The following is a 25,797-nucleotide window of genomic DNA, read 5'->3' on the forward strand; positions in this document are numbered from 1 at the left end:
AAACACTGGTGAAACTATATTATTTCTGATTTGTTTTCTTTAAGATTGTTTTACCCATTACTCTTAAATATGTTAAATAAAAATCTCTAGGTGTGATCTTTTAGCATAGTATTAAGGAGTTTAAGCTATAATGAAATTGGTTTGTAGTCTGTTTCACCATAGTATCTTTCTTTCCTAAACTGTTCTTGCAGTGATATCTTTATATTTTGACTTTGGGTGTCTGATATGTGGATTTCAGCCCCGGAAATCAGTTAATCAGTCTTGCCTCTTCCCTGCTGCAGTATCATGTTTATTTGTGGCGTTTAAGGAGCACTTTAACTCTGACAGTGGGAACCTCCCAATGCCAGGTACTTGGGGATTCACCAACCCACTCTCTTATTCTGAAATTAAACTTAGCGCTGGAAGCATAACTGAACAGCAGCAAACTGTGCAGTTTTATGTGGCTTTGTGCTGCAGAAGCTCTACTGTCGACCATTCTTGTGCCATGACGCTGTTTTTCTCAGAAATGATAGGGGAAGTACTGGGACACTGTACACTTTTACTGGCAACTGGTAGTGTCTTTCAGAATCAATGTATAAGTTGTTCTGGTCACAGCAATAGACTCATGATTCACATCTTAAAGGCATGCATTAGTGTATTGATTTAACATTTCTGTGATATTCACATCCCTTTTATTCCTATGACCATAATGCTTCCTTTCTGCGTCATGCCTTAGAAATCATGTAACTTGGTGCCACTCATGTAAATCAGTAAAATTACAGATGTCTATTTAATGAGAATGGTTATCAACGTATACTGAACTAGAAAAAAAATAAAAGCACAGTATCATTTTTTTTTAGACCTCTTGGTTTCTTGAGTTAAAAAATTTCAAAAGTCTAAGCTCAAAATAAGAGATGGAAAACTAGATTTTTAAAAAGATTTAGTTTAGAACTCTTCAAATTTGTAACTTTACACCTCACAAGTCTGTTTATGCTTTCTTATTACATCTTCTCCAACTCAAGGCATGAAATGTGTCCCCTGTAACTTAACCTTCTTACTTTCAATCACTACAGCAACAAGGGTCAGCATTTTGAATTCCTTCACAGGAAGAGACATTTGAAGAATTCCAAATCAAATATCCCCATGATAAAATATGGGATAAAAATATGATAAGGTAAAATAAAAATATTTTACTTTATTCCTCTTAAAAATTGGATAACATGTCCCATTTATATCTTAAATTTCATCATCAATGAAATATAGAGCTCGAATTATGTTTTCAGTGAATAGAAATATTAACAACGAAGAAGAAATTTTAATTTTATTTAAATGACATATTATTCTTAGTAAAATAAAATATTCTTATAAGAACCATTTGGTTCAGTTTTGCATTGCCCATACATACACTGTAAGAAAGCATACTGTATTCTAAAGCATAGCCTGTTTTAAGCTGACTGTATTACCTTCGAAGTTTTATTATTTTAAAAAATTCCTTGATTGACTTTAGAAACAGCATCCTTTACAAAATTGAGGATCTATAATTTAAAGAAATCATAGGGTCACACAGGAGGTCACAGATTAAGGATGAAGACTTTTGGGTCTTGAGGCTTAACTTACATTTCTCTTGGATGTACTTGGCTATTTGGTTTTTATCTTCAGCTTATCTTAGGGTTCAGGCTATTTTTTGAAAAATTTGGAGAAATATTTAAGTCCTCAATATTTATAACACTATTACACAAACAACTCCTAAATTACTCTATGAAAGTAGTAATTCATTGTCAGTTTTTTAAATCTGATAAAGCACAGTCTAAAGCAGACTTATTCCCCACTACCAACTGCAAAATCAGTTAATTTTTAAAAACTTTTAATAAAGGCATATTACTTTAGTGTTGTTTCCCTGTGTCTTCCCTAATATAGAGAATCAGCTACTCTTCTGTCAATCACATTTCCAATTTAGTGCATCTTTATTGAAAGAATGTTAAATTCATGAAATTAGCTCACAACCTAGTGTCAGAACTATAGGTCAACTTTGCAGGTTACTGTAGATGATGCAAAACTTAAGACTCTGTGCCATCTAGAAGTTTATGCTATAGTAGGGGAGATGAGATAAGTTTGAAAATGACTAATACAAAGTAAAATGAGGTAAGAATTAAGTCATAGGATGTCAGATTGTGACTACAGCATATTGCATTTCCCCAAAGTGACCAGTTCATTATTTTGTGTCCCACATGCTCTTCCAGAAACTTGCCACACCCCCACCTAGAGGTGGATTCTATTTCACTTCCCTCTTGAAATTGAGCAGGACTTTGTGGCTGCCTCTAGGAATGTAATGCACTGAAAGTGATGCTGCGTCACTTCCAAGGACGTGACTTGGCACCCAGCTGCCATGTTGTGATGGAGCTCAGGCCACATAGAGGACCCCATGGAGATGTTGGAGCTGATAGCTTCACCCGAAGTCTTAGCTGACAGCCAGCATCAAATACCAGACTTAGTGAGAGAGACTTCTGATAAGCCAAGTTCCAGCCTTGGAGCTGTCTCAGATGACCTCAAGTAGAGCAGAGACCCATGCAAGCCATATATATATGTATGCATATATATGTATATGAGTATATATACATATGTATGTGAGTGTGTTCAAAGATAAAGCCGGATACTAATTAAGGTGTTCAGTAATATACTATTGCAGTAGGGAAAACAAGACAGCATGAACTAAACTCAATTTTGATTTGTACAGAAGTGACTGAGCAGTTTAAAGGGAAGATGAGGGAACAGGGTGAGTTGATAGCTCATGGAGTAGGGGAAGTTAAACAGGATGAAACAGGAAGGAAGGTTTTGTCCACATGAAACCCATCTGAGTTTGGTAAGTGGAGCTTTTGAAATTTAGTCTCCTACCCTACGATGGAGACTGGGAGACAGACACCCTGTCTTCAGGTGTTAGCTGAAACAAATGGTAAATTCCTTGGCAGCCTTGAGCTTTCTCCTGCAGATACCTCCTCGAGATGGAGCTGTTAGAAACTGTTAGTGTTTGCTCAAGTCTTTACAGACCAAACTAACGCCTAGTGGAGAAAGGGCTCAGAGGAGCCTGTTGAGTTTTCTCATATACACACATGTATTTTGTTTCCTTCTTAGACATAGACCTAAGCATTAGAACAGATTGTTGGATTTGGTGATTATAGGTCATTAGAGACTTGAAATAGCTTGTTTGAGCAAATGTTAGAGCAGAAGTTAATTTGCAGGGGTTTAAAATTTGAGTAAGGAAAATAAATTTCAGGGCCTTTTTGTGTCTGCCTCTCCGTTAATTTTCACATCTGTAGGAAATGGTTATTATCCTTATTTTACAATGTAGGTCAGAAAGGCTAATTGCCCAAAGCTGTTAAGAAGTAGAAGGATTAAAATGGAGGGCTGGCTGATTTCGTAGACGTACGCTTTCTTTACACCACGCTGTCGAAAAAGGGATAGAAAGAGCCTAGTACAGGGGACAAAATCCTTATCTCTGTATTTTGGAAAAGCTAAAGGATCGTACGTAGACAATGGAGAGTTCATAAGCTATTACCTGTAAAGAATCACAGATTCTAAATAACATCCAATAGGTTCTGATAAGATGGAAGCAAAATAAAAAGCTGTTTGGTTCATCTGGCTCTCTGGGCGAGTCAGCCCCATGCCTGGGGTATGGAAACCCGGGCCGGCTCCTGGGGTCCTGGGCCAAACGTGGCTGTAAAGGAGACTGTCACTTCTTGACCCTAAGCTCGGACACGTGCTCAGAGAGGGAAGGCCCCGGCCACTTTGGCCTAGGAGAGGCTCCGAACGCCCCAGCAAGGTTGGCGGTCACAGACGTGAGCGTCGGCAGTGGCCATGGCAACGCGGCCATGGCAACGCGGCGGACGTCCGCTGCGCAGGCAGCCAACGGCCGGGGCCTTGCCAGGGGGCGGGGCCACGTGATCCGGGGAGGGGCCTGCGCGCGGCTGGCCCGAGCGCGTCTGTAGCGGGCTCGGAGGCCTGAGCAGCGGGACCCCAGCGAAGACAGCGCCGAGGCCGCTGCGCCCCGCCGGGCCGCCCCAGCCTCCGCAATGGGTAGTGAGTAGCGGCGCAGCCGGGCTCTCGGGGTGGTGTCTGGAGCGGGGCTCTCGTCAGGCACGCCGGGCTGCAGGCTGCGGGCGGTGGAGCGGGCGCCGCTCCGGGTCGTCCGGCCCGCGGGTCGCTGCGGAGGGCGCGGGTCGGAGGCCTCCGCCGAGGCTCCTCCGGCTGTGTGAGGCCTCGTCCGGGGCGGCTGCTCCGACTGGGTCCTGGAGGCCCGGCGTTGGCGCTCCGTAGGTGGCGAGGAGAAGAGGACGGCGCCGGAAGGCCATTGGTTTTGGGGGCGGGGAATTAGGGAACCTAGAGACCTTTGAATTTTTCATGGTTTTAGAAGCTCATATTTTTATTCCCAAATCGCCCTTCCGTGGCATGTTAGTTGTGATGAATAAAGCTCCCTGACTTGTTTAATTTTTGGAAAAGTGATGCATGGCATGTATTTTAGGGGAAGAACGGAGTGCAATTGGTAGCATACCGTTTTCCTTAAAAATTTCGTTCTCTAGCGTTTACTGAAAACTCACTGTGTAAGGTTGTATACGCCTTAAGGACAAGGCCTTGTGTTATAGGGATCTTTTGAGGGTCCTTTCCTAAACTCACAACACCACATATATTCACATATATGTTTCCGTAGCTCTTTAGATGTTTGTAGGATGAATGGGTAACTGCACACCGAAGCTGTGCACCCATTGGCCAACTAGTGGACTTTTGGGGGAAACTAGAAAGGAAGTAGAGGAGGCACTTATCTTGAATTTACAGTATAAGAGGTAAAAGTCCGCAACGCAGGAGTAGACATGTAGCAGACAAAAGCATTGCTTGAACCTGAATGCACTCCAAGGTAGGTGATCATGAAATGCCAAGAAATCTGGGAGGATGGCTTGGATTGAGGTGGGAAGGAAAAGGAGTAAGGAGATTCTAGAAAGTTTCCTGATGTGATTGCTATCTGTTTTGCATTAGAGGTGAACACTTTCATAATTCATATTTACTTTCCAAATGGTCTAAAGTGATACTTGGGTCACAAACATCTGCCAGTGAGAATTTCTGAATCCTGTCAAATGCCAGTGAGTGCCATCATTTTGAAAGGTTTTATAAAAAGAATAAAAAGATAATGTAGTTGACTTTTAGCTAACTAGAAAGTATAATTACTTGTCAGTTTTAAAACAATTTTATGATATTAGTATACAGAATCCAGTGTCTGTAGGGGTAGATGATCATAACTAATAGCAAGTTGTGGCCTCTTGTGTTACTGTACATTGGCAGACGCTGGCAAAGACTGAAGTTTGAGAGATTATTATCTTCATCTTCCAGTTCTTTGGCAGAATTTGACTTTAGTCATGCCAAAAGATGGTGTCTATCCTTAAAGAACTTTGGTTTATTTTACTTTCATGTATTATAAGAGTAGTCTGGGCAAACATTACTGCCTAATGAAATGTAATTGTCATTCTCTAGGCTGATTATTGTATGTAAGCAGGCACTTTGAGATCACTATGTGGCAAAGCGACCAAGCAATGAGTGACTTAGTAAAATGAAGTAAAAGTCATCTATAAAGGCGATTCCATGATTCCACGCACTCATTGCAGCATCTTTCAGTTTAAATAAAGTCATTTCTGCAGTTTCAGCCAGTTTCTTATACTTTCCTCCTTCCTCTATTCCTCCTCTGATATCCTGTTTTCTTCTTGAATGCATTGTGTACCATAGTAGGCTGCATTTGCTCTTCTTTGATGTAGTACTACTCATTGAAATTCCTTTTCTTTATATATGAAAGGGTTGGGTTGGATACAGCATGAGGAAGCAAAATCATGGTAAAAGGATACTTGTATTACTTGTCATTTACTGAGTCCTTAAACCTTTTGAATTCTTTTGTCCCTCGAATTATTTCTTTTCCCTTCTATATTTGAAATGGAGAGCATTATAATTAATTTTGAGGGTCGGGATGGGATGGATTGCCATTAAAAGTTAGAGAACATTTGTATTTCATTCTGTAAAAAGATAGATCTCTTTTAAAAAATTTGTAATGGAGACATTTATTCTTTTTTTTTAACAGTCAAATTTTTAGAAGTTATCAAACCTTTCTGTGCAGTATTACCAGAAATTCAGAAACCTGAAAGAAAAGTAAGTATAATATTTTAGTAGTATAGAGGGTACCTAAAGGACTTTTTCTGCTAAACCAGCAAGATTACTTTCCCCAACTCTGTTCTGGTTGTAATTGGAAAATATTACCTGCTCCTCCTCCTCGCAGGAGGCACAAAGTGACTAAAATTAGTAAAGTCCTGTTTAAATCTAGTTGAGTTATCTCTCGGTTTTAAAAATAACTTCTTTAAGTTCTGACATTTCAAAACCAACTGTTTCTTGCGCCTGTGTGTTAGGTCAGATAATAGTGTTTTCCTGTCTATGGTGATCTTTATAATTACTCTAGTGCAGGATGGGCACTGTGCGTGCTAATGATGTGGCCCACTGCACTGTGAATGACCCTGTCCGCTGGGTCAGTTTTGATGAGTATAGCTGTTTAACATAAATGGATTGCATCTGTGCAAGTAGATACCTCTCTTTTTTGGTTCATGCAATATAAAGAAAAATCATAGAAATGCATTCAGAATATATTGTGACTGCATCAAATTGTTTGTCCATCATCGTGTACTTTTAGAGCTAAGGTATTTAAACTCCAGAAATATTGTTAATCTCAAACTGGCAGTTTCTGGACATTCTTCTTTTACTTTAATTTAGATTTCTCATGAAACTAACAGGCATAGGGACATAGAAAGAGAGAAGTAAAACTTTTGTTAAACGCACTGTTTTATTTAGAAGTATATTTCTTTTTTATAGCTTTGAGATTATAAAAATAGATGTTCTAGTTACATGTCAGTCTTCCCAAGAAACTCCAGCTTCTCATAGTCTCTGAAACAGTCATATGCTATTACATGCAGTCCTAGCTTTGCACAGCACTGCGGTTAACTGAAGTGTGTACCTAGGGGTTCTGTCTTGCTTTGTATCCTTTTCAGTTTCCGTTAACACAGGACAGTGTGTTGAGGACTACCTGTATTTAAATTACTTTATTCTTGAAAAGTGTAAGAAAGTTATATTTGCGAGAAGTTCGTTCAGCAGTTTGCTTTGACTGCTAACCATGGCGAGAGTATTTTAAGGGTGATAGGAGTATGTCATGACGGGGAATGTTGGCTATGTTTTAATATGGATTTTTGCTTAATATGTGCTCTTTCTTGACTTTGACCATTCTTTTGTATTTTGTCGTAAGATCCAGTTTAGAGAGAAGGTACTATGGACTGCTATAACTCTCTTCATTTTCTTAGTATGTTGTCAGGTATGTAACCCTAATATTAAATAAATGTACTTTTGTTCTAAGGTTTTGGTTGGTTAGAATTTGAGAAATTTATTTTAAAATAATAAATATGCTGAATTATTTTGAGCATTATTATTCTTTTTAATGAGTTGATAGTGAAAATAGTTATCTTGTCCTGTTTTATCTTATCTGTTTTTCTTTTGGTTTACTAGTGGGTTTGAACATTCTTTTTCTTCTTGATTTTCAGTTAATCATCTTTACCCATTGTTTCCTTTAGATTTTAAAAATTTATTTACGACGTAGATATTGCAAATATTCTTTTCATTTTGTTTGCCTGTTATCATGTCATAAATAACATGTATTAATTTAAAATTCCCCAAAGCCAAATATTGGAACCCCAGGAATATACTGTTTTTATAAATTAATAAAATTCAGTGATGCCTTAAAATTTTTTTTGCAGAGATTAAGTTCATAAAATGAGGGTAAAATGTGAGCTCTCTGTGTTACAGGGTTGTTGTAAAGATTAAATGAGATAATTCAGGCAAAAGTTTTTTGAGGATTTTGAAAAGCTATTGAAATACATATAAGGAAATTTTTAAAAATTATATTAAGCAGTAAAACAGATTGAGTTTATAATTTGGGGAAAAACCAAATAAATTTTTTGAGGAGAAACAATTTATTATTTTATTGTACTTAGTTTTAAGTTGATTTAGGTGGTCAGAGAGAGGGAACTTTTTGAAAATATAGAAGAGTACAAAGAAAAAAGCTTAATTCATATCCCTGTCATCTACTTTTAACGTCTTAGAAACCCCCTTCCCCTCTATTTAAAAAAGAATCAGCTTTATTTTATGTATGGTAAAATACACTCATTTTTAAGTGTACATTTTGAAAAGTTTTGACAAACTTACACACCCACATACCTCCTACCTCAGTGTATATAGAACATTTCTGTCACTCCAGCAAGTTCCCTGTAACCTGTCTCAGTAAATCCTCCCCTCACCTCCAGTCCTAGACAGCCACTGATGTGCTTTCTGTTCCTGTAGTTTGATTCATCTTTTCTGGAGTTTGATATAAATGGAATCATACAGTGTTACTTTGTCGTCAGCTTTTTAGAGTCATGCCTTTTTATTTCTGAGTCATGTTTACTGTATGCCTACATCACAGTTTTTTCCTCTGGTCACTTATTGGACATTTGGGCTGTTTCCAAATTCTGGCCACAGCAAAGTTGCCGTGAACGTTCACGAACAAGGCTTTCTGTGGATATTTGTTTTCAATTTGTATGTGAAGACCTAAGAGTAGAATTGCTCGGTTGTATGGTAAACATGTGTTCAACTTTATAAGAAACTGTCAGACTTTTCCAACCAGTCGTCCAGTTTTATGTTGCCACCAGCCATGTTTAGGAGTTCCAGCTGCTCGGCCTCCTTTCCTGCTCTTGATTGTCGAGGACTTTAATATCAATAACTCCAGTGGGTGTGGTTTTAATGTGCATTGCCCTGGTAAATGGTATTGAGGAACTTTTTAATGCATCTGTTGGGTACTTGTTTATCTTTTGTAAAGTGTCTTTGCAAATCTTTTGCCCATTTCAAAAAAATTGGATTATTGTCCACTATGGAATTATATGTAATTTTAATATTTTCTGTGTACAGTCCTTTGTCAGATAAATGTATTATGAATCCTCCTAGTCTCTGGCTTGCCTTTTCATGTTCTTAATATCTTCCGAAGAGCAGAAGTTTTTAATTTTGATGAAGTTCAGATTATCTTTTTCTTTGATGGCTCATGGTTTGTTTCTTAAGAAATTTTTCCCTATTCTAAGGTCGTGAAGATTTTCTCCAGTGTTCTTATAAATATTTTGTAGTTTTAGCTTGTATGTTTTGGTCTATGATCTATTCCAAGTTAATTTTTGTATATGGCATGAGATACCTTTGGGGTTCACTTTTTTCTGCTTGGATAGCCAGTTGTTGAAAAGGCTGTTCTTACCTTGTCATCCTTATTGAAAATCAAGTAACCATGTAAGGATGGATCGATTTCTGTGCTCTCTTCTATTCTATTGGTCTGTAGGTCCATCGTTACGGTAAACCACATTGTTTGGTTTACTGCAGCTTTATACTAAGTTCTATAATCAGATCGTACTAGTTTCCAGCTTTGTTCTTTTTCAAAATTCTAGGGTCTTCATATTTCCATGTAGATTTTAGAATCAGCTTTTCAATTTTTATAAGGAAGACTGCTAGGATTATGATTTGTATTGCTTTGAATTTATAGATCAATTTTGAGAGAATTACTATCTTGACAATAGTGAATTTTCTAATCCAGCAGTCAGCAAACATTTTTCTGTAAAGGGCTTTAAGTATGGAATTTTTCATGACTTTCATGTAGTAAATTTATGCATTTTATGTTTTTTTCCCTCATAATATGTTTACATAGTTGCCGAGCTGTGTATCTTTGTCTTTCTTCTGCTTTGGCAGTTCAGCCCAGTGCAGGTGGTATATTGAGTCTCCGTCCACTGAACCTTGAGCAGGTGTATTTCCCCCTTCCAGCCAGTGGAAGGGCTTGCCTGGTGTCTATGGATTTATCCCGTTTTCTTTAGCTCCAGGGAATGGCGGAAGGTGAGATAAGTGCGTAAATGCTGCCGGGACTCTGCCTGCTCGCTCGCCTTTGATTTTCTTTCAGTGCCCGGTGGGGGCTGGGGAGGGCTTTGTTCCATTGCCGACTTTGTAGGCCTGTAATCGCCAGTCCCATGAGAGGGCCTCATGGCCCACTTCTGTCATAATTCCTTCTCACCTGCTGTTTCTTCCCCCTCCCAGCCAGGGGAGGCAGATACCAGTGTCTGCAGCCTGCTCTCCTCCAGGCCGGACCTGGAGTGCAGTGGGCATTCTGACGGTTCCGTCGCCCTCCCTTTGCGCTGGTGGGAGCAGCTTTGTGTGGAGCCTCCGGTCCTCAGTTGCCCCCCTCCCCCCGTGACCACCGGTGCTTTCAGTTTATCATTCTCTTCCTTATTTGGCTGCCTTGTGGATTTTTGTTTCACTTTCCTTAGATTCATAAATTCTTGTTGGCTTTTCTTTTTTGCATGTTGTTAAAAATATTTTTTCTTGTGTATGAGGGGGAGGAATTCTCTAACTTAATTACAACTTGCCATCTTAACCAAGAAGTACCTTGCTTGGTTGTCAGTTTCCACTGCCTTTGGAAATCCCTCATGCTAATTTTCTCTTTGTCCATCTGGTTGCTTCAGGGTTTCCATTAGAGCATGAAATTATTGTTTCTCTGAAGTACTATACTATATTTGTCAAATTGAAATTGATTATTATTTGTAATATAATGCGAAGTCTGGGACTCTGCAGCTGTGACAGTCATAGGAAATAGCTCCTATTACCATCTAACTATTGTGCATGATTCTGTAGCTATGGAATTTACTGACAGGAATAAAAATTAGAAACTGAGTTTAATTCTGTTGACTACAAGAGAGGAGGGAATACATTATTACTTAGGGGAGGTTGGCAGACTTTTTCTTGCTCAGTATCCCACATAGCATCTAACTGCAGAGGTAATGCCTGTCTCTATTAGATGCAAATAAGGAAAATAATTTTACTGATCGACCTATTTCTGATTGGAGGAATATTGTGATACGGACTATCCTATAGCGTTATTTGATTTTTTTACAATAACTTCCTTCCTCTCCATCCCTCACATTAGCAGAAGAGTATCTGCATATCCATGCTTCTTGGCTCATTAGTTTTGCTCTTCAGCTAATAAACTCAGATGTCCAAAGGTTTAGGTTGACCAGATGGATTGTTTAAAGTTGCTGGCAGCATCTTTTAAAACTTAAAAAAAAAGGCAATCAGCTTCATAAAGAGAAAGTTTTTGAAAGTGTAAATGTCTTTTTCTTTGTGTCTGATTCCCACAAGGTCAGAAAGTAAGTATGGCCCAGTGCTGTGCTCTAAACATGGGTCATAAAATAGGAATTATTCAAAGTTAAGGTTTTTATTCCCCTTCATTCAAAAGTAATATGTGCTCATTATAGAAAATTTGATAAATACTGAAAAGAATAAAGAAGAAAAGTCAACCGTAATCTCATCACCTGTAGATATCACTGTTTAGGATATTAAAAAATATTTATACCTTGTTACTTTCTATACATATTTTTACAGTGTTGAACTTTTCTTTATATACACAATTGTGTGTCCTTCCTTTTATACCAGGGTTTCCTAGCAATGGCAGTAAATTTAAGGCCGAGAAAGTCTTTGTTTGGAGGGCTGTCCCATGCACTGTAGGATGTTCAGCTGCATCCCTCACCTCCACCCTCTCGGTGCCAGGAGCATCTTGCCTCAAGTTGTGACAACTGAAAATGTCTTCAGATATTGTCAAATGTTCCCCGAGGAGTGCAGAATTGCCCCAGATTGAGAACCGCTGATTCATACTTAATATTCCAACACAAGCACTTCTCATGCTGTTACAGTCTTCACATTTTTAATGGCTGCATAATATTCCACTGTTTATATTATCCTCAGTCTTACGTTTGGAGTGTGACTTTGGCTGTCATTAGTAACCATAGCTTTGCAAAATTCTGTTACTGCGTAGGTATGTATTGTAATTTACTGGTAGTATTTTTTTTAATCATGGTAAAACACATAAAATTTGCCATCTTAACCATTTTTAAGTGTACAGTTCAGTATTGTTAATTATATTCATACTGTGCAACAAATCTCCATATTGATAAGAATGTTTACTACTCAAATGTTATGAGTAATGATTTCTGTTATTTTTAGTTTCATTAAAGAACTTTACCTTTAAAGTAACTTTGTTTTGCTAAAAAACCTGAGAATTAGTGGTTTTTTAAAATTAAGTATCGCAAACAATGAATGCATTACAAAAATAATTTCAAAAAGTGAATGCATTACAAAATAATTTCAAATTTTAAAGCATTTTTATAAAATTTTTATGTAATATTATAGATACCACTATTTGGAATCATGTCATCTGATTCTGCAGATCCTTTTTACTGGATGAGAGTTATTCTTGCATCCAACAGAGGTATGCATTCTTTCTTTTGCCTCCATACCAGTACTGATATCAAATAGATCTGAAAATGTGGCAACTCATTAAAGAAACTCATTGCCTGGAGAAGAGACCAGCATTTAAATAATTACAAAACCATGTGTTTATTTTAATTATAGAAATATGTGCAGATATAGAGGTACAACAGAAAACAAAGTGATTAGCACCGTCTAGAGCTTTGGTTTTCAACCCCTTTATGGGTTTTCTATTTTTTCCATATTTTTCTATTTTCTAATTTTTTCCCTCAGTGTGTGATGTCAAGAACATTTTTCATGCCACTAAGTATTCTACAACATTATTTTAGATGACTTCTTATGCAATTTTAGATTTTGCAGTAGAAGAGTCACCAGTATTTTTACATATTATTTTTTAATTAGCTTAGTATGTAATTTTAAATTTTAAACATTTAAATGTTTAGTGAAAGTTTTAAAAATAATGATTTGGACTGAAACCTTGGATGATTTAAAGGATTTTTTTAACATTTCAAGTTTAGAATTTATAGAAATTTACATCATGATAATATTTATGGTAATTTTTATTTAATGCATTCTTGCAAGGTCATGTTAATAAATGAGAGGGTTTTTTTTTTAGCAATTAATGTTTAAGGAATGAGAATTTGCTTGTTAATCTTTAAGTGTGTGTTTCAGTAGACCTAATTAAGGACTAGGACACTTTTAAAGTAATCTGCATTGTGTATAGTAAAGGTTATTTACTTCTTTCCTCTTTTTTTACAGGAACTTTAATGGAATTGGGTATCTCCCCAATTGTAACATCGGGTTTGATTATGCAGTTGTTAGCTGGAGCCAAAATTATTGAAGTTGGAGATACACCCAAAGACAGAGCTTTATTCAATGGAGCCCAGAAACGTGAGCATTAATACAATTAAAGAGCTTTTCCAAATTTGGGAATTTTGTGGTTAAGATGTTTTTCTGTAGTCTTTTATGTCTTTGGTTGTAAGCATGTACTCCTTTCCCCCAATTTTTGTCAGTATTTGGTATGATCATTACCATCGGGCAAGCCATTGTATACGTCATGACGGGCATGTATGGGGACCCTGCCGAAATGGGTGCTGGAATCTGTCTCCTTATCATTATTCAGGTAAGGAATCCTGTTTTTCGTATGCAGATAACAAAACTGTTTGATCCCTTTTTTCTAACAATTCTTTAGGCGATTGATATATTCACTTACTTTTGAATTATTTTATTTAACTATAATATCTTGATTATTGAGGTGACATATATAAATTGTGTTGCTGTGAAAATTTAAAAATTATTCTAAAGGCCTCATAGCTCTGTAATATAAAGAATGATGGATCAGCTGTATTTCATTGATTCTAAGATACACATTTTTCACATTTTGATGCCTCTCAGTCAGGATGTTTTCTTACAGTTGGTCCGGTTGTACAGTGGCTGTCAGCCAGGTGGCAGTCGTGATAGTCGTCAGTGCCTGCATATGTGTGTCAGCTGGTCATAGCTGTTTATATCATCAATTGGTTATACGCATTGTTGACATAACATGTATTTGGCTTTTGGTGCTATTTAAAATGTCTTCGAAAAATCTGCTGTTATTTGTTTTTGAAATGAAAAGTTACTGTGTGTACACAAGGCACAGAAAGCAAGCTAGACGATAAACAGCGATATCTAAATCTAAAATAACCTTTTTTATCAGTAGAAAATTTCTTTGTAATAAGTTGTGTCATAGCTTAATTGGCAATATATTTTTCTTTCCTAGTGGTACACAAAATAACAGCATTAGAACTATCTTCAAGTCAGTGAAATACCATATAAATGCCCATACACGTATTCTATGGTTTTTTTAAAAATGGATACTTATGAATGGAGTTTTTAAAGGGCTTCATAATCATCCATCTACTAAGTAAAAGTATGTAAATTTTGGTAGATATTTCTATACAGTCCTTAAAAATAATTTAGAGAAGTCGACAAGAATGGATTGTACTTAAGTTATGTAATAGTTATTTATTGGCATTTGAAAAGAAGTTTGCTTAATTTAAACACTGGACATCTAACATTTGCATCTTTTTAATGCATTGTTAACATTGAAAATATGTGGATACTCTGAAAAGATGATTGAATCAGTGTGTTTTTATCCAGAAACATAGATTTTAAAAATGGTTTACATGTTGTTACGTAAGGTATTTCTCATTTTAATTATTCTTGTTTCATTCACATGGTCAGTGTCTTTCAACTAGTGAGTTTTGAAATCTAAGTAGTGGGTCTTGATTAAAATTAAAAAAAAAAAAAAAGAATTGAAACTGTGAATGTACATGACAAATAGTGAAGGTAAGTATTGTTTTGTCAAACTAAGTTGTGTGTTTGCACTCACATGCATGTGCAGGGTTGAAATATGTGGTGTTATTTTTGTACCTACCTTAGGGAGTTATGTATGCTGTACATTCTGCAAGAGCGTGCAGTTAGGTCTTGTCACCATTCTAGTCAGTGAGATGCCGTTACTTCCTGGTGTCTCATTATTCTAATAGGCATGCATGCTTTTTACTCTCTTTTATCTTATTTCTTTAATTATAGAAACCACTTCTTATTTAGGTTTCTCTATAATTCTTTTCTCCAATTAGGAAAAGGATGAGTTTGATTTTCACAGCAATACACAAATCACTGTATAGTCTGATGGACATTGGTCTGAACACGTGTTTTGGAGAATTACAGCTGATTCAGAGTTGCCCTGGTGATTCTGGGCAGGTCATTTAATCAGTCATTTAGTCAGAAGCCCATGATAATAATTTTTGGTTTGCTGATAGTTTGTGGACAGCTATTATTCCCTGTATGGGCTTGTGTTTCTGTATGACTGGAAGTACTTATTTATTTACTTATTATTTAATTGTGGTCAAAATAAAATCTCAGTAGTATTAACTTCTCTTTTATCTTGTCAACATGTCAGACTTGGTTTTCAAACAGTAAAGGATTCATGAGCTTGCTTAGAAGTCTTGAGAATGGTACCCTTTTTTCAGTCCATTGAAAATCAATTGAAAGACTAATAGACAAGTTAGGCTCTGTACAAGTATTGAAATGACAGTTAAAGGAAAGAAACCCTGTGTGAGTTGGCATGCAGAAAGTAGTGTACTGTAGCTTATTTGTTCTCTTGTAACGAGATATCTGGGAAATCGAGATATCTGGGAAACCAAGTAAGTTATGTGTGGGGGGGAGTGGGTGGGGAGGTTGCTTCAGAGCTGGGAGGATCGGAAGTGGCATTTCCTAGCTCCCGGCGGGGGGTGTCTTTAAAGTGGGGGCAGGTGTGAGGTAGTGGGTGGAGAGCATATTTCCTTTCCCTAGGTCGCTGAGGCACAGGGAAGGTAGTCATGACCAGGAGTTGCTTGCAAGGCAATTTTTAATTGATGCTTTTACAGAAAAGTGTTCTCTGAGAGGAAAATTAAGAATTTTCAATGTCACATAAAACCAAGTTAGAATGCTTTCGTTTTTAAAAAAATTATGAGCTTAACCTGGTGAACCCTTAACTGTCTTCAAATTTACATCTAGTCTTTGTCATTATGTGTATAGAGTGCATTTTTACATTTTTATAATCTGTGTACATATTAATTTGTGCTCCACTTTTTAACTTATTTCATAAGTATTATATACGTATGTAAAACATGCAGTATTATATATAATACTTTTAAAATAGTTCACATACTTTTCCTTTTGTAAGAGGCTGCAGACGCTTCTTACTATTATACCATAATTCATTTGGCCTTCACTTACTTGGAGGTATTTGGGGTATGTTCCGTTTCTTGCCGTCATAAATTCTGCAACTGAACATTTTTGTTCTAGTGCGTTTTCCAATAAGTCTTATTTAACATTGTAAGGGAAACTTCAGATGGAGTATAAGTCTGTTTTGAAAGTTGAAATGTCTGCTGTATAGTATAGCAATATTCCCAATCCTCTGATTTTCAGAATTGGCTTCTCACTAAGCTAAAGCAGGTTAAAAGATGCAGAGTCATTATAGTGATACTGCAATAGTTAGGTTTGAATGTTACAAGTGCCCATACTTTGAAAGTAGTCAGTGGTGCTCGTCTTCCCCTTTCTTGAGTTTTTTCTTGCTTCCGCTTACTTGCATTTCTTTCCCCACAGTTGTTTGTTGCTGGTTTGATTGTGCTGCTGTTAGATGAGCTGCTACAGAAGGGTTACGGCCTGGGGTCTGGTATTTCCCTCTTTATTGCCACCAACATCTGTGAAACCATTGTCTGGAAGGCCTTTAGTCCCACTACTATTAACACTGGCCGAGGTACATCGCACAGTGACTGTGACTGCACGAGTGTTGCTGGATGTGTGCTGAAAAGTAACACGTAACGGAGCAGTACGTGCCTGAGACATCCTGGTTTGCTGTCCCAGTGAACAATAAGAGTTAATGAGCAGAGATTTGTGGAGTATGAAATATTACTTCAAAAAGAGTAAAATCTAAATGTTAGCCTCTGCTCGTTTAAAATTTCAGTGGTTGCAAACATTTTTAAAACTATTTGCTTACGCCATTGCTGCAGGAGTCTTTGATTTGACCGATTTCAGCATTCCTACGGGGCTCAAAAGGTAGTGGATTAATATCTTTCAGATGAAAAAACATTTTTTTGGTATCATTAGGGAGCACTAATAACTTTTACAGCTATTCTACTTGGCTTAGTAATAGCACCTAAATTTTGAAATATTTCATTCTGTCTTTCCCCTTAGTCGATTAACATCTAAACTGAGCCCAGCCTTAAGAAAGTAGCAACGATGGTTTGTTAATGTTCTCGATAAAACAAACTTAAAGGCAACCTCGATAAAGTAACACATCTTTTTAATCTGACCTCTTTATTCTGCTTTGCTGCTGCTGCTCCTCCCCCACCCCCAGTTCTCTCTTCCCTAAAGTGAAGGAGAGACAAAGCATTATGAACTAAATATTTGCTTTGGTTTATTCTGCTTCGGCTGTTTTCATCAAGAATAGTCTCTTGAGAAAACTTCCAATTTATGCTAAAAACGATACATTTTTCCTCCTCAGCGATCTAAATATTAATAGTGGCTTCACACATGGCTATATCAGAAAGTAAACCTTGATGAATTATTTTGACTCATGTCTTCTGCTGTTTACTGGGGTTTCAAGGTTATTTGTTTTGACCTTTGGGACAGTTTTGGATGATAAGTCTATAGTTAATTCTCCCTTGTTTATCAGGTACCGAGTTTGAGGGTGCAGTCATAGCCCTCTTTCATTTACTGGCCACCAGGACAGACAAAGTCCGAGCTTTAAGGGAGGCTTTCTACCGTCAGAACTTACCCAATCTCATGAACCTCATTGCTACCGTTTTTGTGTTCGCTGTTGTTATATATTTCCAGGTAAGTAAACTCTCTTTGCTGGAGTAAGTGGGATGCATTTTGGGGGGATTTTTTGTTTGTTTTTTGTTTTTTTTTCTCTCTTAAGAAGAATGCCATTTGAAATGTTAGTATCTGTTAAATCAGTGTTTTCCACATTTAGTCAAGCAAATAATTCCATTCTTTAGGCTCTGAGGTACAAATAAAAAAAATTGAAGGAAAATGAAATGGGAACAAATTTCTATTTGTATGTCTCTGTGTGGAAGGGACGGTTTCGTTAGCATTATCTTCCCTTACTCCTGCTGTTACTGTTTTGGCTCTTTGTATTCTTTACATGGTACATACAGTTCCTCTTACTGTTAATTTTCTCTTTTTAGGGATTTCGTGTTGACTTGCCCATTAAGTCGGCCCGCTATCGAGGACAGTACAGTAGCTATCCCATTAAGCTCTTCTATACCTCGAACATTCCCATTATTCTTCAGTCAGCCTTGGTGTCAAACCTGTACGTTATTTCCCAGATGCTATCTGTTCGGTTTAGTGGCAACTTTTTAGTTAATTTACTAGGACAGTGGGCGGTGAGTATTTTGTTATTTATTCTGAAAGTTTAAATTTATTGTAATTTTCATTTTATGGTTATATTTTTAACTGAAAGGGATATGAGCCGTAATTGAAGCAGTTGCTATAACATTTTCAGATTCACTTACCTATAGCAGAGTTTCTAATTTTTTTTGGAAGAATTGATAAGTGTTGTAAAACTAAGATTGACCATATACTTTTGTTTTACTGTCTCGGAATCATTTTCACGTCTCATTTGAATGATCTTCTAGGCTAAAATCCAGGTTGCTGTCATGAAAATGATTCCGTTTTGTAATCTCATTCCTCTATTGTCTAGAATAATGTTTTCTTAAAAGAAGCTATTTGCTGATAATATATGGGATACTGAAATCGTCCTTTCCTGTTTCCCCCTGTATTTCATGGCCTAGATGGCAATATAATAGTTTGTGATTAACTGGGCTGGAGACAGGTATGTAATTACTAGACTGAAGAGAGAACAGAGTTGCTAGAAATAGAATCCAGTAAAGTCTGATTTCCTTTTATAGATCCTCTTCATCATAGCTGCTTCCAAAGCAGTCCAGTCACATTGTTATTGAAGTGTTATTGTAGGATTGAGTTTTGATTGATTTAAAATCTGTCTTCTAAGGAGTATTTTTCCCCCTTTAAACTATAAATTAAAAAAGGCTAAGAGCCTTTGTTCTTTTGCAGAGTACGTAATTCTAGAATTTATATTCCACTAAAGAATATTATATTTTTTTAGTCATTCTCCTAAAATATGATGCTTAGTCTATGCATTTATCTTAATATGCTATCTTTTGCATCATAAGGTATAGTGACTGATATCTTTCTGCTTTTACTGAAGGTCATTTTTTAGAAAGTTAAACGATAAGACAGTGAATGTTAGTTGGAGGAAATAGCATTCCCTTTATAATACTCCTTTTCCTTTTTCTTTTTGCTACATTAAAATTTTTTTGCAATTACAGTTGACATTTAATATTTTATTAGTTTTAGGTGTACAGCATAGTGATTAGACATTTATATAATTTACAAAGTGATCCCCCTGATAAGCCTTGTGCTCATGTGATTCCATATTTTTCCATATATAGTTATTATAATATTATTGACTATATTCCCTATGCTGTACTTTGCATCCCTGTGACTGTTTTGTAAATGCCAATTTGTACTTCTTAATCCCTTCACATTTTTCACCCAGCTTTCCAACCTCACCTCCCATTTGGCAACTATCAGTTTGTTCTCTGTATCTGTGAGTTTGTTTCTGTTTTGTTTGTTCATTTATTTTGTTTTTTAGATTCCATCTATAAGTGAGATCATATGGTATTTTTCTTTCTCTGTCTGACTTACTTCACTTAGCATAATACTCTCTCTGTCCTTGTTATTACATGGTAAGATTTCATTTTTTTTTTTTTTATGGTCAAGTAATATTCCGTGGTATATATGTACCACATCTTATTTATTCATTCTTGTTTGGATTTGAGCATTTATTCCATTTACATATAATTATTGATAAGCATGTAGTTATTGATATTTTATTATTTTCTGATTGTTTTTGTAGTTCTTTCTCTTTATGTCTTGTAATATCTCTTGTAGATGTTTGGTTTGTTGTTCCGTATGTTTCATATATACCAAGCTATGTTTATAGCAGTCTGTTTTTAAGGTGATGGTCACTTAAGTTCGATGTACATTCCAAAGTCACTATCATTTTTACTCACCCTTTTCATGTTTATGTTTTTGTCATTATTTTTTACTTCTTGTGTGTGCGTTTATGCGTATTCCTTAATTTACTGTTGTAATTACACATTATCTTCTCATTTTTGACTTTTAACCTTTGTACTAACTTTAGTGTTGGTTGATCCACTGCTTTTATTTAGTGTTTGCCTTTGTCAGGGAGAATTTTTTTCTTTGTAATACTTTGTAATACATATTTAAAAATTTTTTTTCTTCTTCTCGAAGAAGTCTCTTGAACATTTCTTGTAATACTGGTTTGGTGGTGATGAACTTCAGCTTTTTCTTGTCTGGGAAACTCTTTATCCCTTTTTCAATTCTAAACAGTAGCCTTGCTGGGCAGCATAATCTTGATCATAGTTTCTTGCTCTTCATCACTTTGAATATTTTGCACCAGTCTTTTCTGGCCTGCCAAGTTTCTGTTGAGAAATCAGCTGGCAGTCTTATGGGAGCTCCCTTGTCAGTAGGTAACTGCTTTTCTGTTGTTGCTTTTTAAGATTCTTCGTCTTTCACCTTTGACATTTTAATATTGATGTGTCTTGATGCGGCCCTCTTTGGGGTCATCTTGTTTGGGACTCTCTAAGCTTCCTGGGGTTGTATGTCTATTTCCTTGGCCAGGTTAGGGAAGTTTTCAGCCATCCAGAGTGTTTTGAACTCTGCATCTGGTAGATTGCTTGCCTCTGTTTTGTTTAGTTCTTTTGGAGTTTTGTCCTGTTCTTTCCTTTGTCTCCTCACTTTGGCTGCCTCCCTGTGTTTGTTTCTATGTATTAGGAAGTTCTGCTTCCATTTTTATTCATGTAACAGAACTTCAATTACCCATGATGAGGGGAGGAATCTTTCTCTCCCCTCATGAGCTTATAGTCCAGCATAAATTCTTACGATAATAATTTCAAAGTAATAAATGCATTGAATGGTTGTATAGCGTGTGTTGTGATCTTGACTAAGATTCTTTTTCATGAGAGAATTATTGGGAAATTGAATTTGTCTGTAAACAGTGCTTTTGATTTGGAAATAGTATTTCCAGGGGCACAGTAAAGAAATCATTTTAATTCTAAATTTGGAAATCAGGTATTTTAATCATTTGAACCTGAAATTGCTTTCACACACCCTATATCCCAAAACCTTTATCTAATATGAGCAAATACATGCTGTTCCCATTTCTGTTACTAGAAAATTTCTTAAATATTTGCATGGATAAAAATCGCATTATAAATGTTTATTAAAAGACTGTTATACAAACAAGAATAAGTTTTGGCAGTGAGTCGTTAGACTTCTGTCAACATTTCAATTGATTGCATTCTTAATAGAATACTTTGAAATGAAAGAATCATATGTAAGGGTCTTAATATGTTGCATACGCTTATATAATTCAGAAAATGTCATATTCTGAATGTAGCCAGACCTTGACTATAAATGTAATCACATTCTTAACTTCAGAAAGAGAAGATTCTCCTAACAGATGTATTATAATGTTGGTTTTTAAAAATCACTCTTCTGTTAATATATTCAAATCTTTATGTAAGAGGTGCCCAGTATATAATTTCTAAGGAGTAAAGATATTGGATGCAAAAGCAAATCTATAAGTTATATAGAGCCATCCATTAGCTATGAGCATTTTGAGCTTAAAACATTTTCATAATTTTAAAGGAGTTTGAAAAGTTATAAAAATGTATGCTTGACCAGTTAGGTTGGCCATTTACCCTTTTCTTCCTTGTTCTGTAGGACGTTAGTGGAGGAGGGCCTGCTCGCTCTTACCCAGTGGGAGGCCTGTGTTATTACCTGTCTCCTCCTGAGTCCATGGGCGCCATCTTTGAGGATCCTGTCCATGTGGTTGTTTATATCATCTTCATGCTGGGGTCATGTGCATTCTTTTCTAAGACGTGGATAGAAGTATCTGGTTCCTCAGCTAAAGATGTAAGTATTTGGGTTTTTTTGAAAATAATAATTTATAAATTTATAATCAAAGTGGTAATCAATACACTCTTAATCACTTTTGTAATTTAAACTTTAATTCATACATTCTTAATGACATAATGTCACCACCAGGGGTTAAAAATTGGTTCTTGGAAGTGAAACATTTATAGATTGTACAATAATGCTTTGCGACCCTCCAATGCACAACCTTACCTGACAAAATCTTATTCCTTAGTATTTAATTTTTCCTGAGGGATGTGAAACTTAATAAAAGTCTGAGAAACACTGGTTTAATATGTGCAAGGTGGTTGTGCAGTATTGTAGCCTAGTCACCTCAGGTCTAATGGGGTGTGTTTACTTCAAGGTTCTTGTACCTCACTTGTTAGTATGTGGAAACCACTTCACACAGAACAGTGAGAAGTTTTGTGTTTCTCTTGGCAGGTAGCTAAACAGCTTAAAGAACAGCAAATGGTAATGAGGGGCCACAGAGATACCTCTATGGTTCATGAGCTTAATAGGTAAGGTCATTGGACTCAATCCTTGATGGGGGAGGGGACACATGTACACATGGACTCGGTTTTTCAATCCTCATATATTGCCAGATATTATTCTTTATTTATGTTCATATTTGAAGCATTTTTCTTCTACTTCACACAAAAGGACCAAAACTTAAACTGAATTTGGTTTTTATATCAAAATGACACCGAAATTATTTTAATTGAAATTGCGTTCTCTTCACTGCTAAGTGTTAAAATGTTGTAGATAGGAGGTTCTCACTGTTGGCTGGCTGGCTGTACATAAAATCACCTGGGAGCTCAGAAAATACTGATCTTTACCTCCAGGAACTGGGGTTTATTTGGCCTTAGTGGGTCCTAGGCATCAGTTTGGTTTTCAGTAACAGCCTTATTGAGGTGTAATTCACACACCATGTAGTACGCTCATTTGGGGTATATCGTTTAGTTTTCCTTTTTTTTAGTATATTTGGAGTAATTATTACTCTAATTTTAAGAACATTTTCATCACCCAGAAAGAAATCTCATACCTGTTATTCTCATTCCTACCCAGCTCTTCCATCCCCTCTACCCTAGACAACTTTTTACCTTCTGTGTCTGTAGATTTGCCTGTTCTGGACATTGCATATACATGGAATCATATGATACGTAATCTTTTGTGAATAACTTTTTTTACTTAGCATAGTGTTTTCAGGGGCCACCCATTATTTGTGACTAGCATTCCATTTTATGGATAGACCACATTTTGTTCATCAGTTGATGGAAATTTGGGTTGTTTTCACTTTTTGGCCATCATGAATAATGCTACTATGAACATACTTGTATAAGGTTTGGGGACGTGTTTTCATTTCACTCAGAGTGGAATTGCTAGGTCATGTTGTAACTGTTTAACATGTTGAGAAACTGCCACTGTCTGGCAGAGTGGCCGTACCATTCCACATTCCCACCAGCCACAGGTGAGGGTCCACTGCTGCACATCCTCTCCAGCACTAGTTTTTGCTGTTGGTTTATAGCCACCTGGTAGGGATGAAGTGATACCTCATTGCGGTTTTGATTTGTTTTTCTCTGCTCATGTTGAGCATCTTTTTGTGTTTATCAACCATTTTTGTCTTTGGAGAAATATCTAGTCAGATCTTTTGCTCATTTTTAATTTTTTTTTTTTTTTGTTACTGAGTTGTAAGATTTTAAAAATATTTTGGATATGTGTCTTTGGCAGGTATCATTTGCAAATATTTTGTCTCATTCTGTGAGTTGTCTTTTCACTTTCTCGATAGTGCCCTTTGATGCAGTTTTTAATCTTAATGAACTTCAGTGTATCTGTTTTGTCTTTGGATGCTTTGTGCTGCTTTTGGTGTATCTAACAAAGCATCGCCTAACCCAAAGATTTACTCGTTTTCCCTTTGGCATCTCAGCTCATAACTTTTTAAGTCTGTGATCCACTTTGAACCAATTTTGTTTGGTGTAGGATAGGGTTCCAGATTCCTTTTATATGTGGATATTCAATTGTCTCATGATCTTTTGTTGAAAGGCATTATTTTATTTAAACTTTATTGGGAACATAAATTGCAGAGAATAGGATAATGAATCTCCATGTACTTAAGTCTGTCCAGCTTCAGTAGTTACCATTCTGTCATTCTTGTTTCATTTACCATCTCCCCTAATCTTTTTTTTCTTTCTGGAGTATTTTAAATACATAAATACAGTCCCATTCTTAACAGTTCTCCAGGTGATTCTGACATGCAGCCAAGGTTTAGTTACTGTTGGAAGAGGATCGTCCAAATCGTGTCACATAAATTTGATGCTTAGAAATCATTTTGAAATTTACTCTTTATCTAGAAGAGGGAGCTAAAGGTTATCCATTTAAAAATGACATTAAACATCTTAATACTAAATCTCCATTGAGTATTCTAATCTGCCATCAAAATCATGTATCGCCTTGGCTATTTACTGGTTTCTCTCAGTCAGGAAGTCCCTACAGACAACCCCCAGGCTGTTCTCTGTTGGATTAATTACATTTGAGCATATTAAGACATGTCTCCTTTTCATCATTCCCTCCTGACTCGGTTTTGTCTTCTAGGTATATCCCCACTGCAGCTGCGTTCGGTGGGTTGTGCATTGGCGCCCTGTCGGTGCTGGCCGACTTCCTCGGGGCCATCGGCTCTGGCACTGGAATTCTGCTCGCAGTCACTATTATATATCAGTATTTTGAAATATTTGTTAAGGAGCAGGCTGAAGTAGGCGGGATGGGTGCTTTGTTTTTCTAAATGTTCCAATACTTCTGTTAGCGTGAAAGGGAAAACATTTTGACACATTGTGTTTGTCAAATGACACAGGTTCCCCTTTTCTCCCCTCAGTTTGTTTTCAAGTGCTAACTGCCCCGTTTCTGGAATGGGCACCAAGCTAAGCCTGTGTGCAGCATTAGTACCAGCTGCCTTAAAACTAAAGTTTACATTACTCGTTAGAAAACGTACAAGCAGTGTTGCCTGTGATGCTGGAAACCAGTGTACCTGCCTTGCCATGTTCAGGGGTGACGGTGAGATGGTGACGGGGGTCAGTTTTGCACACAACATTCACAACACTCAGTATTCCCCCCACTTGTTTAAAAATAAACATAGTTCAAATTGCCACTTTTCAGTATTTTGGGGCTTATTTCATGAGTTCTGGAACATTTATATCTAATCTATATTTTAGATATAATTACTTTTTATACTTTTTAAACTCAGTGTCCACGTTCCAACCCTCCCTCCCCGTCTCTCCCCTTTTATTTGTCCCCTCTCAAAGCAGACACTTAGCCCAGATGGGCAAGATCAAGTTTCAGACTTGTCATTGGAAAGCACTGCTTGTAGTCACTGTTCCTGTTTTCCATTCTTCTTCCTTCCCAGTGACAGCACAGTCGGTGCTGTTTTTACTGTATTGGCTATGCCTTCGAATTCCAAGTCACTTGAGAATGCTTTCAGATACTATGCCCTCCGTGGGTTTTTTTTTTGTTTTTTAATCCCTAAAGCAGATATAATTCTCAAGCAATGTCTGTAGTTCAGTGGGGGTGAACAATGAGTAAATTCATGCTAGGAATCTGTGTACATTATTGTACTTTATAGCAGCAACATGAGTGTAAACAGTAGACAATAAACTTTTATTTAATACAACTGTTTCAGTTACGTTGGGAAAATAAAAAAATATGCTATCAAACGCTTTGTATAGGTTTTGTACAAATTCATTGTATTCATATAAAATCCATCCTGAAGTGCCTATTGCAAGCAGATAAAAGCGGGCAGGACAGCAGCTATTGGCTGACCAGAGAATGCCTCTTAAAGGCTGCAGGCCATTGTTAGGGTAGAACTAGGGACCCAGTGTCATGTCTAATTTTTTTTTT

At 36.7% G+C, this 25,797-nt stretch overlaps 1 protein-coding gene across 6 annotated transcripts; it reads left to right on the plus strand.

Annotated features, from left to right (window-relative positions):
• Positions 1-3,919: 3,919 nt before the first annotated feature.
• On the plus strand, positions 3,920-25,613 carry SEC61A2 (Sec61 translocon alpha 2 subunit). Of its 6 annotated transcripts, none has more exons than XM_015585627.2 (12): positions 3,920-4,050; positions 6,092-6,159; positions 7,298-7,363; positions 12,289-12,367; positions 13,126-13,257; positions 13,380-13,489; positions 16,492-16,645; positions 17,564-17,724; positions 18,078-18,275; positions 21,721-21,912; positions 22,354-22,430; positions 24,502-24,688. In XM_015585627.2, the coding sequence occupies exons 1-12, from the start codon at positions 4,047-4,049 to the stop codon at positions 24,686-24,688; spliced, it is 1,428 nt and encodes a 475-aa protein (XP_015441113.1). In that variant the 5' UTR covers positions 3,920-4,046. The 6 variants fall into 6 exon arrangements, with proteins under 6 accessions (XP_015441113.1, XP_024899187.1, XP_024899188.1 ...); XM_006906964.3 differs by having other exon boundaries at positions 3,923-4,053; positions 24,502-25,613; XM_025043418.1 differs by lacking the exon at positions 3,920-4,050 and adding an exon at positions 4,196-4,885.
• The last annotated feature ends 184 nt before the right edge of the window (positions 25,614-25,797 follow it).

Source organism: Pteropus alecto, unplaced genomic scaffold (genome assembly GCF_000325575.1).
Source record: "Pteropus alecto unplaced genomic scaffold, ASM32557v1 scaffold11, whole genome shotgun sequence".
NCBI classification, from domain to species: Eukaryota; Metazoa; Chordata; class Mammalia; order Chiroptera; family Pteropodidae; genus Pteropus; species Pteropus alecto.

Bases quoted from the DNA above. Each gene is read 5' to 3' on its own strand.
- SEC61A2 (XM_006906964.3), top strand. The intron at 12,368-13,125 runs GTATGCATTCTT...CTTTTTTTACAG, and splicing joins TATTCTTGCATCCAACAGAG to GAACTTTAATGGAATTGGGT. The intron at 13,490-16,491 runs GTAAGGAATCCT...CTTTCCCCACAG, and splicing joins GTCTCCTTATCATTATTCAG to TTGTTTGTTGCTGGTTTGAT.